General features: G+C 39.2%; 1 protein-coding gene across 2 annotated transcripts; it reads left to right on the forward strand.

Annotated features, from left to right (window-relative positions):
- The first annotated feature begins 1,156 nt into the window (after positions 1 to 1,156).
- Positions 1,157 to 10,903, forward strand: LOC142373024 (keratin, type I cytoskeletal 18). Of its 2 annotated transcripts, XM_075456076.1 has the most exons (10): positions 1,157 to 1,237; positions 2,703 to 2,977; positions 3,070 to 3,195; positions 3,640 to 3,722; positions 4,838 to 4,994; positions 6,277 to 6,441; positions 6,567 to 6,692; positions 7,489 to 7,706; positions 9,340 to 9,368; positions 10,231 to 10,903. In XM_075456076.1, the coding sequence occupies exons 2-10, from the start codon at positions 2,714 to 2,716 to the stop codon at positions 10,344 to 10,346; spliced, it is 1,284 nt and encodes a 427-aa protein (XP_075312191.1). In that variant the 5' UTR covers positions 1,157 to 1,237; positions 2,703 to 2,713; the 3' UTR covers positions 10,347 to 10,903. The 2 variants fall into 2 exon arrangements, with proteins under 2 accessions (XP_075312191.1, XP_075312190.1); XM_075456075.1 differs by lacking the exon at positions 9,340 to 9,368 and having other exon boundaries at positions 1,181 to 1,237.
- Positions 10,904 to 13,025: the final 2,122 nt, after the last annotated feature.

Here is a 13,025-nt window from a genome sequence, read left to right on the forward strand (position 1 = left end):
GTTTAAACATGATTTTGTGTAGGCAACGTTATGGCAAAACTGCATTTATAAAATGTAACGAGTAACAACACATATTGTAGAAATGTAGTGGAGTAGAAAGTATAGATAACAGCTGCAAAATGTAATGGAGTAAAAGTCGAAAGTATGCATTATTATTTTTACTTAAGTAAAGTACAAATACGGAAAAATTTACTTAAGTACAGTAACGAAGTAAAAATACTCCGTTACATTCCACCACTGGGTATAGTGATGTAGGACACAAACACGCTGACAGAGAACGTGATGTGCTGACAAACTGAAACTTAAGCTGCATCTGTGTAGTGAACAGAGTAAGGAAAACAGTCATTTCAATACATTTATTGTGAAACTGCAGTGTTTTGCACTGTGGGCTAATGCCGCCATTTGTCCCATCAAGAGACCAGGTTAGATTAACAGTATGAAAATGTATAAAAAAAGATAATGAACCACAATTATGTTTTTTGAATGGGAGTCTGTTGGGAGCAACAGATTTTTTTTAGAGCCAACACTTATTGTCCTCAGTAGAGCATTAGCATCAGATTAGCTTCACCTTTCCCATCTGGTGGCTACGTGTCTGCAGCATGTTGACTCTCCCAGCCTTATTTCGTTGAATGTCCTCCTTCAGGACATAAAGGTTTAGATTTGATGATACTTTTTTTTAAAAACATTGTATGAAAAATAACCATATGCGTCCACCTTAAAAATTAGTTTAACAAATAGTTGTAGTTGTAGGTAATTGTAGTTCAAGATATTATTTATACTGGTGTGGCGGAAACTGTTGTTTTTTAGAACAAATTTTGCACATCATTGATTTTGCAATTCTGTATTTTTCGAGCGTGTTCAATGTTGCTGATTTTAATTTAGGTACCTTAAAATGTATCGAAATGCTTTTTTTTTTAAATGAAATATAAGTTAGGCTGTTTCAAACAGAAAGGCTTTTTCAAACAGAAACAGAAAGTCAGAAATTTTGGTCAAACATAAATGGCTAAATTGCACATTTCGCATCTCAGCGGCACAGGTCAATTAGAAAGGTGTATTATTTTCATGACAAGACGACCTTTTACAAGACTTTCAGCTGCAGTACAGTAAACACACCTCCTGTAAAGAGAAGCTCCTCCCACGTCCTGCACACCTGCATATAAGCACACCTGTAGCATCAGCAGCACAGAGCCTCTTGCATTCTTCTGGTTCCAACTTGAGCTCCCTGAAAAACATCCTGGTAAGAAAAGCATATTTTATATTCTTTTTAGATTACTTTTTTCATTTATATTTGGAAAATAGATTTGACAAACATTTGGTCATTCCTGTTTGCTGCTTGAATAACTTAACAGCTGAAATTATGAAAAAAAAACAAAAAAAAAAACACCTTACAAATCCAGAATTTCTCAATCTTGATTGGAAGAAAAAGCTCCTGAAACTGTTCCCAAGCAAATTAGATCTATTTCTTTGTTCACTTACAGTCAAAGTTGTCAACGTAGCTATTTGTCAGCTGGTGATGATATCAAAAACTGAAATGACAGTCCATTTCCTGCTGTACAAAGTCTCTCCTTGTGCCTCTGGAATTCCTTCTGAATATTTTCTAGATCATTTTCCCAAGCTCTATCTTTCAACTGAACAAGGACTACCTGTCTCCTATAGGGTCCTTTGTAGTGTTGTGGGAACAGAGTTGTGAGGATCAGGTGACAGAGATACAGAGAGGTTCCCTTGACCACTAATCTGCCTCTGAAGCCCGCCACACACAATAACAAATGCGAGAAACACACACACACACACATACACACACTTATGAAGACAAAGTTACACTGTCTTACACTGTGTTTGACATCTAATCAAGTGTAAGTCATGGTTGATAGTAACGTGAACACCAGTAGCATCACTGCAAAATTTAATTTGTTCATAAACTGCACGTGACTGAAGTAAGATTTTAAATATATATCATAACATTTTAATCAAATATGTGATTTTAAGTTTGATACATGTATGCAGAAACGATGATCTTCAGTTTTCCAAGCTGCTCATATTCTCCTATTATTGTTTCTGTTTGTTTAAATAGTTTTGTCTTGAATGCAAAACAAATCTTATTATCATAGTAAAAGGCTATGAAAGTGTTGTCAACCTCAATGAGAGGCTCATGTTTGACCCGTAGCTGAGCTGTAAACATTTACATTTTGATTTAATACCGGCTTGAGTTAAAGTTTTATTTGAACAGAGCTGAGAATGGCACACTGAAGTGGCCCTGACCATAAATTCAGTCATCTCTCAAATGCAGCTGATTAGTTTGAATGGCCACAGGGCGACTGTACGTAGACTCATTGAAAGACTCCTTTCATCAGGATGAGGGTGATCAGCAGACTTTAGCATTAGGCCCCACTTGTATTTCCATTAAAGGCTGGCCAAATGGAAGAATGCAGCACATTTGCTTAATGGCCACATAAACGCTTGTCTATGTCTTGCTTTAAATGACTGACAAAGGTCAAAAAGCCTGGCTATCCAAGCTAGGTGTTTCCACCAGGATGACTTTGATTTGATTCACCTACTCTGTCTTCCGACAGGTGAACCTGAGATGTAACAATTTTGATTGGAATGTTGTCTTGTCATATCTTGTTAAAAAAAAAGAACAGTAAAGAAACAATCCTTGTTTAGTTTCCAGTTCCTTTTAAACTTCTTTTTTGTGTCCTCTGCAGCTATACCCATCATGGCTTCCAGCATCTCAGTGAGAAGTTATGCTGTCAACCGTCAGCCCTCCTTCTCCAGTCGCTCTCTGATGGACACCGGTCGTAACCGCTCTCGAGCCTCTGTCTCTTTTGCCGCAGCTAGCCCACTGACCCGTTCAGCCTCTATCAGCCAGGATCTTAATGGGCCACTCAGCCTCCAACTTAATGGACTGCACGGCAATAGCACCAACGAGAAGGAGGCCATGCAGAGTCTCAACACGCGCCTGGCCAACTATCTGGACAAGGTCTGATATACAACACAGCTCTGCCCGCCAAATGAGGAAACAATATAGCGGTCAGTAATCTGAGACACTTTCCTTATTTTCATTTCCTTCAGGTGCGTTCACTGGAGCGCTCCAATGCTGACCTGGAGATGAGAATTAAGCAGCTGATGATCGATCGTATTCCCAAAGGTCATGATCTTGATTCATTGATGGCCCAAGCGCACGCTGTTGAGCAAGAGGTGGGTATGAAGAGGCCGGCTGCCACACACAGAGATAGCTCCACTTAAACAGTCAGATGGCAGGATATGGGTTTAGGAGAAGTCAATCAGCAAAGCTCCAGACTTGATACATTTCCTTCATCACACAGACAAAACATTCATGCAAATATCTGAAGGCCTTTTAGCGTGAGCTACATCGGTATACATAATTTGACGTGTCTGATCTTTGCGTAAGCTTGTAGCAAATAGAGCCAAGACAAAGTTAATAATTATTTTCCCTATTTGAGACCGAAATAGTTTAATGAAAAACGAATGTGCCCCTCGTGTGTGCTATGTAACCATTAGTAATTCGACTAATAAGTGTATACTGTAAGTATAGTATTGCATGTGGAGGAATCAAGATGTTTAAGACTTCAGTTTACAGATGGACTTTAATGATGTTTTACCCATGTTAACATTTGTCAGGTGAGGAAGAAGACCTTGGAAAATGCTCGTCTCATGTTAGAAATCGATAATGCTAAGCTGGCTGCTGATGACTTCAGAATCAAGTGAGTGATTAATGATTACACTACAGTGATGTAAAAAATTCTGTTCAGCCTATTACCTTTGCAGTCTCTGCTCTTCCCATACCTCAGCTGCTGAAGACAGAAGGCCGCCACACAGAAGTGTGGTTCTGTTGAGGTTATTCCCCTAATGAAAGTGTTTTTTTTCTTTCTTCCCTTTGCTAATCATTGCTCAGTGTCTCATCTGAATGCACAATGATATCAGCGTGTCATCTGTCAGACCTGATAAAGCCTTGAAATAAAGATATCCCCTTCAGACCGAAATAACAGGCACAAGATGACGCTGGTTAATGCTCAACACTGTTTCCTTGTTATGTTGGAGCTTGCGGAAAAGAGATAGCAGAGCTGCTGTTTGCAATTATTTCTCCCTCCAGGTCAAATGAAAAGTCACATTCCTTCAACACTTAATTTGTTGTAATCCTATTTTATGTCTGCACCTGCTGGTGGGCAATCATTTTAAGACTAAGCCTAATGACATATGATTATTTATCTACAAGAACAGGTGGAAAATAATATGTGCATGTGTCAGTACTGTCATTGGTAAAATGATCTGGAAAATAGAAGGGTTTCAAATAGAAGCAAAATTCCAGTTTGGTGCATCCCTTTACTAAAGAGTTTGACCGTGCTTTGTAAAGAGTCCTGATATGATGCTGTTATGATTTGCTGTTACATGAAAAATACTGAAAATAACTGAAGGGAGCACTCAGAATGTTTGTTTATAGATGGTTTTATTTTCAGAAATTTAAAGTACTATGAAAATTACAAATGCAACTTTTGCTTATGTGGAAAAAAAAAAAAAAAGAAGATCATTTTGAGTTTAAATTTTGTGCTGCTACAGCCATCTGAGTGATGAATACTATTTCACTGAGAGAAGTCATTACGTTAATAAAAATGCCTTTTTTAAACAGATAATCATTAAATTTCCTACCGAAGCTATGAAAAGATATATTTGACTTTTTAAGTTTTATCTGTTGTTATTAAAATAGGAAGAAAATGAAGGCAGAGTCTTTTTGCCTGCAGAGGTAAACGGTAAACCTTGAGAACCCCCCTCCACTATCTGTTGAATATGTTTATCTTCTCTGAACTCTAAACTTCACAAGGTGGGAGACCGAGCTGGTGATGTGTCAGTCTGTGGAACGAGATTGTGTTGCTCTGAAAAAGGCTAAGACCGACCATGAGCAGATCATCGCCTCATTGAGAGGAGATTTGGACAGCCTCAAAGAAGAGCTCTACTTCTTAAAGAAAAACCATGAAGAGGTGGGTCTGTTATCTCCAGCTCACTGTGCACAGTCTTATCCCTCTTTTCCTGTATCTGTAAGTGCATTTCTTTCAACTCTCTGTTAAACAGCATTCACTTAGCTAAGTGTTAGGTCTCATTTTCACTTTGGCCCTCTCTCATATTCTCTTGCCTTTCCTCACAAACAGCACGTTGTTTGCTACCTGCTTGACCTTATTAAGTGGTCTCAGTTGTTTTTTTTTTGAGCCAAACTAGATAGAAAAGGATATGAAGGGGGTGGAACTCTGGTTACTATGGACAAAAGAGGAGGGAGATCTGGTTGCTCAAAAACGCACTTTCAGTCCAATCAGCTGATCTGTGTTGTCCTTTCAAGAAAAGATAAACACAGATAAACTTACCCCCTCCTAGGAAATCATGGAGTGTTTCTCCCTGAAACAGGACTTTACAGATCCAACACTATGCTCCCTCCAGCACCCTAGATTCTAGGATCCTGAAGGGGGCATCGGATTGGATCTGTATGTAATCTAGGCCTAGATTAGTTAAACAAAGAAAAAATCTGTATGTTTACAGTCAGGGATTGGTTTAAATCCAAGCAGATCATTTTAACTTCAGCAACAAGTCTTTTTTGACCACTCTGTGACAGTTTTGTCCTGGAAGCTGTGATGTGGCTGCTTAGTTTTCTGAAACTACAGATTGTACTGTGGATGCATCTTTTTTTTTTCTCCTTTGCAATCTATTTCAGCACTGTAACATAAACAATCTGCTCCTTTTCCCCTCCACTGAAATAGGTAAGTAGCGTCTCGAGGGGTGAATTAGACAACTAGATCACATTGCACCCTCTTATGTCTTGCTTATACAAGGATGCAGTCAGTTTATTACAGAATAGGAGTGCATTTTCTGAAAAGGGCAGGAAATATGTATACGTCAGAATATACCAAACCATCAAAAACAGACCATAATAGATGTATGTAAAGACAAAACACAACATCACAGACAAAAGAGAGTGAAGGAGCTCTACTGAACACACCCGAGCAGAGGCAGTGGGTTGAAAGGCCAGTAGTAAGATGAGATTTCATCCATCAATTATTTGTGAAGAACTCCTAAATAATGAAAGTACTGTTACTTCCTCTCCGCCACCCTGTGGTGTAGGTTTCACAAAACTCCTAATGTTACATATAACGCCTGTTTGCACTGATGTGTGAATGTGGTGCAGCTACACAATGCAACCATAATCATTTTGAATAAACTTGCCCACAGTGTGGGAAACCAACCTAAAGAATGTAACTATTTATGCCCCTGCAGGAACTCGAGCAGATGAAGTCTCGCATCGCCAGAGATGAAGTGAATGTGGAGGTTGATTCAGCCAGTGGACCGGAGCTGGCAACGGTCCTGTCTGAGCTGCGCTCACAGTATGAGGGGATTGTCAATAAGAACAAGGAGCATGCGGAGCAATGGTACCGCAAGAAGGTGTGGGCAGAAATAAAATGTCACGATTCATTGCATGCATTCATTTACAAAAAAACTGAGCCAATACAAAAACAGGCTAAGTCACGCAAATGAAATGCTTGTGGACTTTTTTGCTCATCGTCCAGCTGGAGACGGTGCAGAACGAAGTGAAGGAGAGCAACGAGGCTCTGAGAGGATCCCAGGGAGAGCTGATTGAGAGGCAACGCTTCCTGCAGACCCTGGAGGTAGAGCTGGAGAGTCTGCACAAACAGGTGAGCTGTTCCAATTGAAATGCAAAGGTTAGATGAAATACAGTGCATTTTGCTAAAGTGTCTAAAGTGTGCGCACAAGTTAGAAAACTAAAGTTTGTGGTCAACTTTTTGGATCCAGAAAATGATCATGGTAGTCAAATTTCAATGTTTGGAGTTGTACAAACAAAAACTTATGTGGGAAAAGCAATGCAAACACAGCAACCGTATTTAAAAAAAACAAAAAAAAACGGTTATAGGTATTTACGTTTCACAGAGCAAAACTGAATTATGGAGTTGGATGAAAGCTAAACTGCTTACATGAGAGATTTCTCAGACATGTTTACAGAAAATCCTTAAAGGTGTTCTCATTCACTCTTAACTTGATCAGTTTATTCACATTTCCACATTGCTGAATTGTATGGTCTGGGATTCTTTTTTCCCCTTTTGGTAATCCAATGTTGACAGTGAGCATGTTCTCCCACGTTGATAAGACAGGCAAGAGCATTCAGGATTCAGTTGCTAAACAGTATGAAGGATACAGAGGTGGGATGAGTTACAATGTCTAAGAAGTGAGTGTTTGCTCCAGTTGCCCAGGCCCTGTCAGTTCCCAGGTGTCTTCTGACAATGTTCTTGGAGGCAATTACATAATCAGGAGACATTGTTGATTCTGATTAAATGGGAGGGAGCTGAGGAGCCTTAGATTTTAGCAGAGTGGCAAAAACCCAGTTTAACGAGTCCTTTCTATCTCGAGATTATGAACAAAAATTCATAGTATTATTGAACCCATGAGTTTGTTATTTTCCCTTTACCCCCTCAGATCGCAGCTCTGGAAGGTAACATGGGTGAAACGGGTCATAAGTATTCTTCTGAGATGGAGCGGCTGCAGGCCACGCTGAACCAGTTAGAGGACGACCTCTCCCAGCTCAGGCTGGACATGCAGCGAACCAAGACCGACTACGAGCAACTCCTCCGCATCAAGCAGAACCTGGAAATGGAGATTGCTACCTACAGGCGCTTGCTGGAGGGAGAGGAATCGTGAGTTTTCATAACAACAATGTAATAATGAAATAATAACATGATAACAAGGGTTCAATAGAGGCTTTACAGCAAATGACAACAAAGGCTTTTGTCCTTTATTTTTTATTACTGAAACTTCTAGGAAGATGCATTTCAATTTGTTTCGCCTGGCAAAGAACATGGCACAGTCTGGCAAGCAAACAATCTGACACAGTTTTAATTGCCCCTGGTCCTTGCTTAGTTCATCTCGAAAATAAACTGTAAAACACTATTACTGCTTGGGTTCAACTCTGAACTGACCAACAGTTTTTAAACTGAATTACAAAAAACCTGAGTTCAAACTATACAAAAAATTGATCAAATCTAACCCGACAACAGTCATTTCACTTTCAATAACTCTGAAAGCGGTGACTACAGCAAAATCCATATTACATTGGTTGTGTAAGCAAATCTTTTGCAAAAATATTACCATCTTTCCTGTCTCAGGCAAAATATGACACCTCTTTTGACTAACTGCGTACATTTTGCACAACAGCAAACCCTCTCAGAGGGTGTCGATGAGGGTTGCTCTTGTAGGAGTGTTTGATAGTGCATCCATCCATCCATCCATTATCTATACCGCTGAATCCGTCGATCGGGTCGCGGGTGGGCTGGAGCCTATCCCAGCAGTCAATGGGCGAGAGGCAGGGTACACCCTGGACAGGCCGCCAGTCCATCGCAGGGCCACATAGAGACAAACGAGACAAACAACCATGCATGCTCACACTCACTCCTAAGGACAATTTAGAGATGCCAATCAACCCAACATGCATGATTTTTTGGACAGTGGGAGGAAGCCGGAGTACCCGGAGAGAACCCACGCTTACACGGGGAGAACATGCAAACTCCACACAGAAAGGCCCCAGCTGGGTGTTGAACCTGGAACCTTCTTGCTGTGAGGCGACAGTGCTAACCACCACACCACCGTGCAGCCCCGTTTGATAGTGCAGACAATATGTAAATGACTAACCTTAGGAATGGCTACTATCATCATCACCAGTAGTCTCACCAATTGGCTTTGGTCACATTTGGTTATGTCGATCATTGTTTAGGTATCTGTGCCAGAAACCATTTCTATCTATCATCTCAAATGATCTCATCTCTGTTTAGCACTCTTTCTTTGGTGGAAACATGCATTTCTGTAACATAAGACTGCCCCTAAACTATAAAAAACAACAAGGAAAATATTAAAAAGATGACATACTATCGGAATAAACTTCCATTTTCCAATAAGGTTAGGGCATGTATAGAATATGAAACACTTTCGTTGTTAACTGACATGTCTTATGTTGGCAGAGTTCACAATCTAACCGGACCTTCTTAAATAACCCAGTTTTTTCTTCTAAAGATTTTTTTTTCATGATTTCTTTTTTTTTTTTAGATTTAGATTTTGTATTACAGCTAAATGTTGTTGAGGTTCAGGTAGGCCACATTTATCACCTTCAACAAAACTCCTATTAGAGCTTTTTCCCTGTTTCCAGTCTTTATGCTAAGCTACAGATTGTAGCCTTGTAATCAATGAACCAGCTCGTGTATGCACGGTGGTAAAACATCTCATTTCTGCCAGATAATGTGCAATCTGTTTTTTTTTTTTTTTTTCTCGGCCCATCAGAGTCAGAGAAGTTCTTCCTCCACCCAAAAGTAAGTCATTGGTTTCCAGTTTTTTTTTTTTTAAATATTTACTGTATGACGTTATGATGATTACTTTTTCCTATTTTTTTTTTCTCATCACAATGAAATGATAAAAAAAATATCCAAGGGGAAACTGTTTACAAATTATTATTTAACAGCTATTTGCACAAAAGACAAATCTTATTTGGATTCATATGAATTTGACGTCACACTAATGAGACCGGCAAAGGGACATATATTCTTTAAAACATCCGAAAGGCCTGGGAATAATTACATTTCCATGAAATTCCAAACACTCTACACTCCACTAACAGCTCTGCTCCTATCGCAACAGCTGTGGGTGTGATAGCATCTATGTCGTAATTGCGTCTCAGTTCGGCTGACTCACGTTGCTTGGTTAGCAAACAGGAGACTGTTATGAAAATGTTCAAATCTATGAGTCAAAAGAAAAACAACAACAGAATCAGAGACTGACATTTTCTTTAAAGAGAGTTGAATAGTCAAAGCTGCTATAAGGACCCGAGAGTTTTAATTGGTGTTACACGCGCACTTCAGGCTATTTCTTTAAAGCCGTCAAGATATTTTTTCAGAACAGGTCATACACGTGGAAGCTCTTTGAGTCAGTCTCCTCATGTCATAACATCAAACTCTTGCCATTAAATTAGTCTCATTATCTTTTATCTATCTCATTCTTTCGCAATTTTGATAATATAACCAAACTTGTTTCTTGTTCGTTCAGATTTCATCTCACAGATTATCACGTCTTTGCACCCTAGTTTTGTCATTTTGAGTTAATCTTATATTCATATGTATCTCCTTATTGCTTTCCCCTTTAATAATCTCTTCTCATCTCTCCTTCTCTTTTCTGCAGAGGAGCCCGATGTCCGGACCAGGAAAATCGTGAAAGTGGTAACACAGACGATGGTCAATGGAAAAGTGGTGGATGAATCCAGTGAGGTGGAGCAGATTGAGGAGTCCAAGAAATAGAAAAAGGGAAGAAAAGATGGAGATAAAGATTGTAGTCTGAAGTTAAATGAAATGGCTTCTTTTTTTTTTTTTAAATCTGCAAAACAGAAGTAGAGAAAGAGTAGAAAAGAATTATAGTATCACCGCGTTGGTCTACACATTAATCGTGGGCATTGAGTGTCGGCATCATCAGTTCTACATGAAAAGCATGTTTTGAATGGGTCACTTTTGGGCATTACTTGACTATGAGTGTTCTGTTGTTGTTTCAGAAAATGTTTCCCATGTTGGTTTTTTAAGCTTTGATTCTCTCTTTTCTTTTCTCAAAAAAAAATCGATAGCGATAAACAAAGGGCTGTAGCTGTGCATGTGTTTGAATTTTAGCTAGACCTGCGTGGAGGGAACCTACTAATCAATACTATATCATCATACCGTTCTACTAATAAAAGGTGTTCTAGTTTGATATTTATTTCCTTGTATGGAAAAGTTTACTTTAGCAAATTAATCACATGCCATTACAAGAATGGCTTTTAATTGTGTTTGTTTTTTGACTGCTCTCCCAATAAAAGGCTTTATTAATCCTTTGCATGTCAGCCTCTGAAATTAATAAATGATAACAGAAGGTATATTCAGACTCCAGAAACATGAACATGCTTATTGGAACTACCCTCTCTCTGTTTTGTATTGCAGGAACTGTGGACAATCAGAGTTAATAGAATTCAGTTTCATAGCTTCTATTTTGTAGAAGGCACTCTGCCAGCATGAGGGCAACCCATGATAAAACTGAACAGTTGTTGACACAAGTGTATAGAGATGATCTGAACTGAGATGAGCTGATTAGCTGAACAACTTTTTGTTGTGTCACAGCATCTTTCTGGTGAAATAAATTGGTAAGCATCATCCATACAAACAACAGCTGTTAACATTGCCCACAGTATTCACAGTAGCCCAATTCTAATACTCTAGAAGATATTTTGCAGTTCTACACTATATGGACTCTTTATTACAAGATGCACTTTCAACGGGCCCAAAAAAATCCCACCAGATCATCTGACCTGGTCAGCACCTGGTTAGCACCGTGACAGCAAAAAGGTTTGAAAAATGTTTCTTTCACAACGTGAAGGCCTTGTCCTGATATGATGCTACAACATTCCCTACCCGGCAACGCTGGCTTAGTCATAGCCTACCTGTTGTGGAAAACTTAACAAGAGTTTCTCATATCTAAACACAGTCCCAGACAGCAAAGAATGTTAGGCCTCATTGTTGGTCATTACTGACCCACAATTGCGAGAATTGGCCCAGATTAGGCTGAGATTATGGTCTAAAATGTGTCTGCTATCTGAGGAGACACTTCTGATTAATGGTGAGTTTTAAAAATATTCTTCCATCAATTACTTGATTAAAAAGGCTTACACGATTACTTTATAGGTAATACTGTTGTCAACCTCGTTTAACCTGTCCCCAGTTACTGTGTGGGTGGACATGAGTTGTTATTGAGTTAGGTGTGAGGTAATGGCGGCGCGTCGTCACAGTGTCTTTCAGCCAAGAAACAAACTGCATTACAACAGTGAACCAAAGTTATAGTACAAGTGCTGGGTTTTGCAACTGAGACTTTTACCTATGCTGTCGTAAACACATTTTTCAGAGAGACTGATGGGTATACAGTTCATGTGTTTCTTTTTTTCTTCTTCATATAGTCAGAATGAACAGTTTATTGTTTATATAGGCTTAATGAGTATTTTTATTTTTTTTATTTTTTTAGAACATTTCTGGAAAGTCACAAAGATCAATTTAACAATTGATGTTTGTCCAGAACAGCAACATGCTCATCCCATCCAATGTGTGGTGTAGCATAGTGAGAGAGGTTTTACAGCGACATGTTGATTTCTAGCAGCTGGCTAACGCTTGTTCTTGTTTTCTTGTTTGCTTCATATGACCACAGCTGGAGCAGACAAGCAGTCCTGTTGATGTTTTTGCTGTTTTCTCCCTCTGTCATACAGACAGAAACCCACAGACAGGCAGAGGCGACAGGACAGCAGAGATGAGTCTCATACCTCTGGATTAAGCTCACCTCGAGATATTCAAAGTCTGTGTTGGAACATCATTTCAGATATCTCATCCAAACAAAGTAGCGAGGCAAACTCCTGAAGCAGATCCAACACTCAAAGTCACAGTGCACCCAGAGAACAAGTCAACTATGTGGTTCTCTGTAAAATGTCTTTGTGCAGATAAAACATTTCTCACATTTGGCACCAGACTAGATCTAAGTGAATTCATTTTTTTTTTATCATTGCCAAGATAATCAACTGTCTAAGACAAATGGCTAAAAATGATCAAAATGCTGAGCTTTAACTTTATGTTAAAACACTGTTTGGCCCCTTAGTTGTTTTCTGAAAAATGACCTGATACCTTGTATGGTCAAACAACTGATCCTGTCAGAGTTAAGCCAGTTCAGAAACATAACTCAATCTCCCACTGTTCCACACCCAGTTGCATTAGACAATGTCCCAGACTATGTCTCAAGTACCTTGTTGATCCTGTCACATATATTTTGAGTGAAGTGCCTCTCAAGCAAGCCAGTGCAAGAGACAACAACAAAATATTACAGAGATTAAACTTAACTGTTTATTGAGCAATGGATAAATCCTCTTCACAGTCAATTCAGCATGCCTCACGCATTATTTCAGACAAATACTGGCACCA

The sequence above is a fragment of the Odontesthes bonariensis genome, chromosome 22 (assembly GCF_027942865.1).
Source record: "Odontesthes bonariensis isolate fOdoBon6 chromosome 22, fOdoBon6.hap1, whole genome shotgun sequence".
Taxonomy (NCBI): Eukaryota; Metazoa; Chordata; class Actinopteri; order Atheriniformes; family Atherinopsidae; genus Odontesthes; species Odontesthes bonariensis.

Coding starts and splice junctions, on each gene's coding strand:
- LOC142373024 (XM_075456076.1), top strand. CDS start 2,714: ATGGCTTCCAGCATCTCAGTGAGAAGTTATGCTGTCAACCGTCAGCCC. Junction 2,978..3,069: donor TGGCCAACTATCTGGACAAG/GTCTGATATACA, acceptor CATTTCCTTCAG/GTGCGTTCACTGGAGCGCTC. Junction 6,693..7,488: donor TGGAGAGTCTGCACAAACAG/GTGAGCTGTTCC, acceptor TTACCCCCTCAG/ATCGCAGCTCTGGAAGGTAA.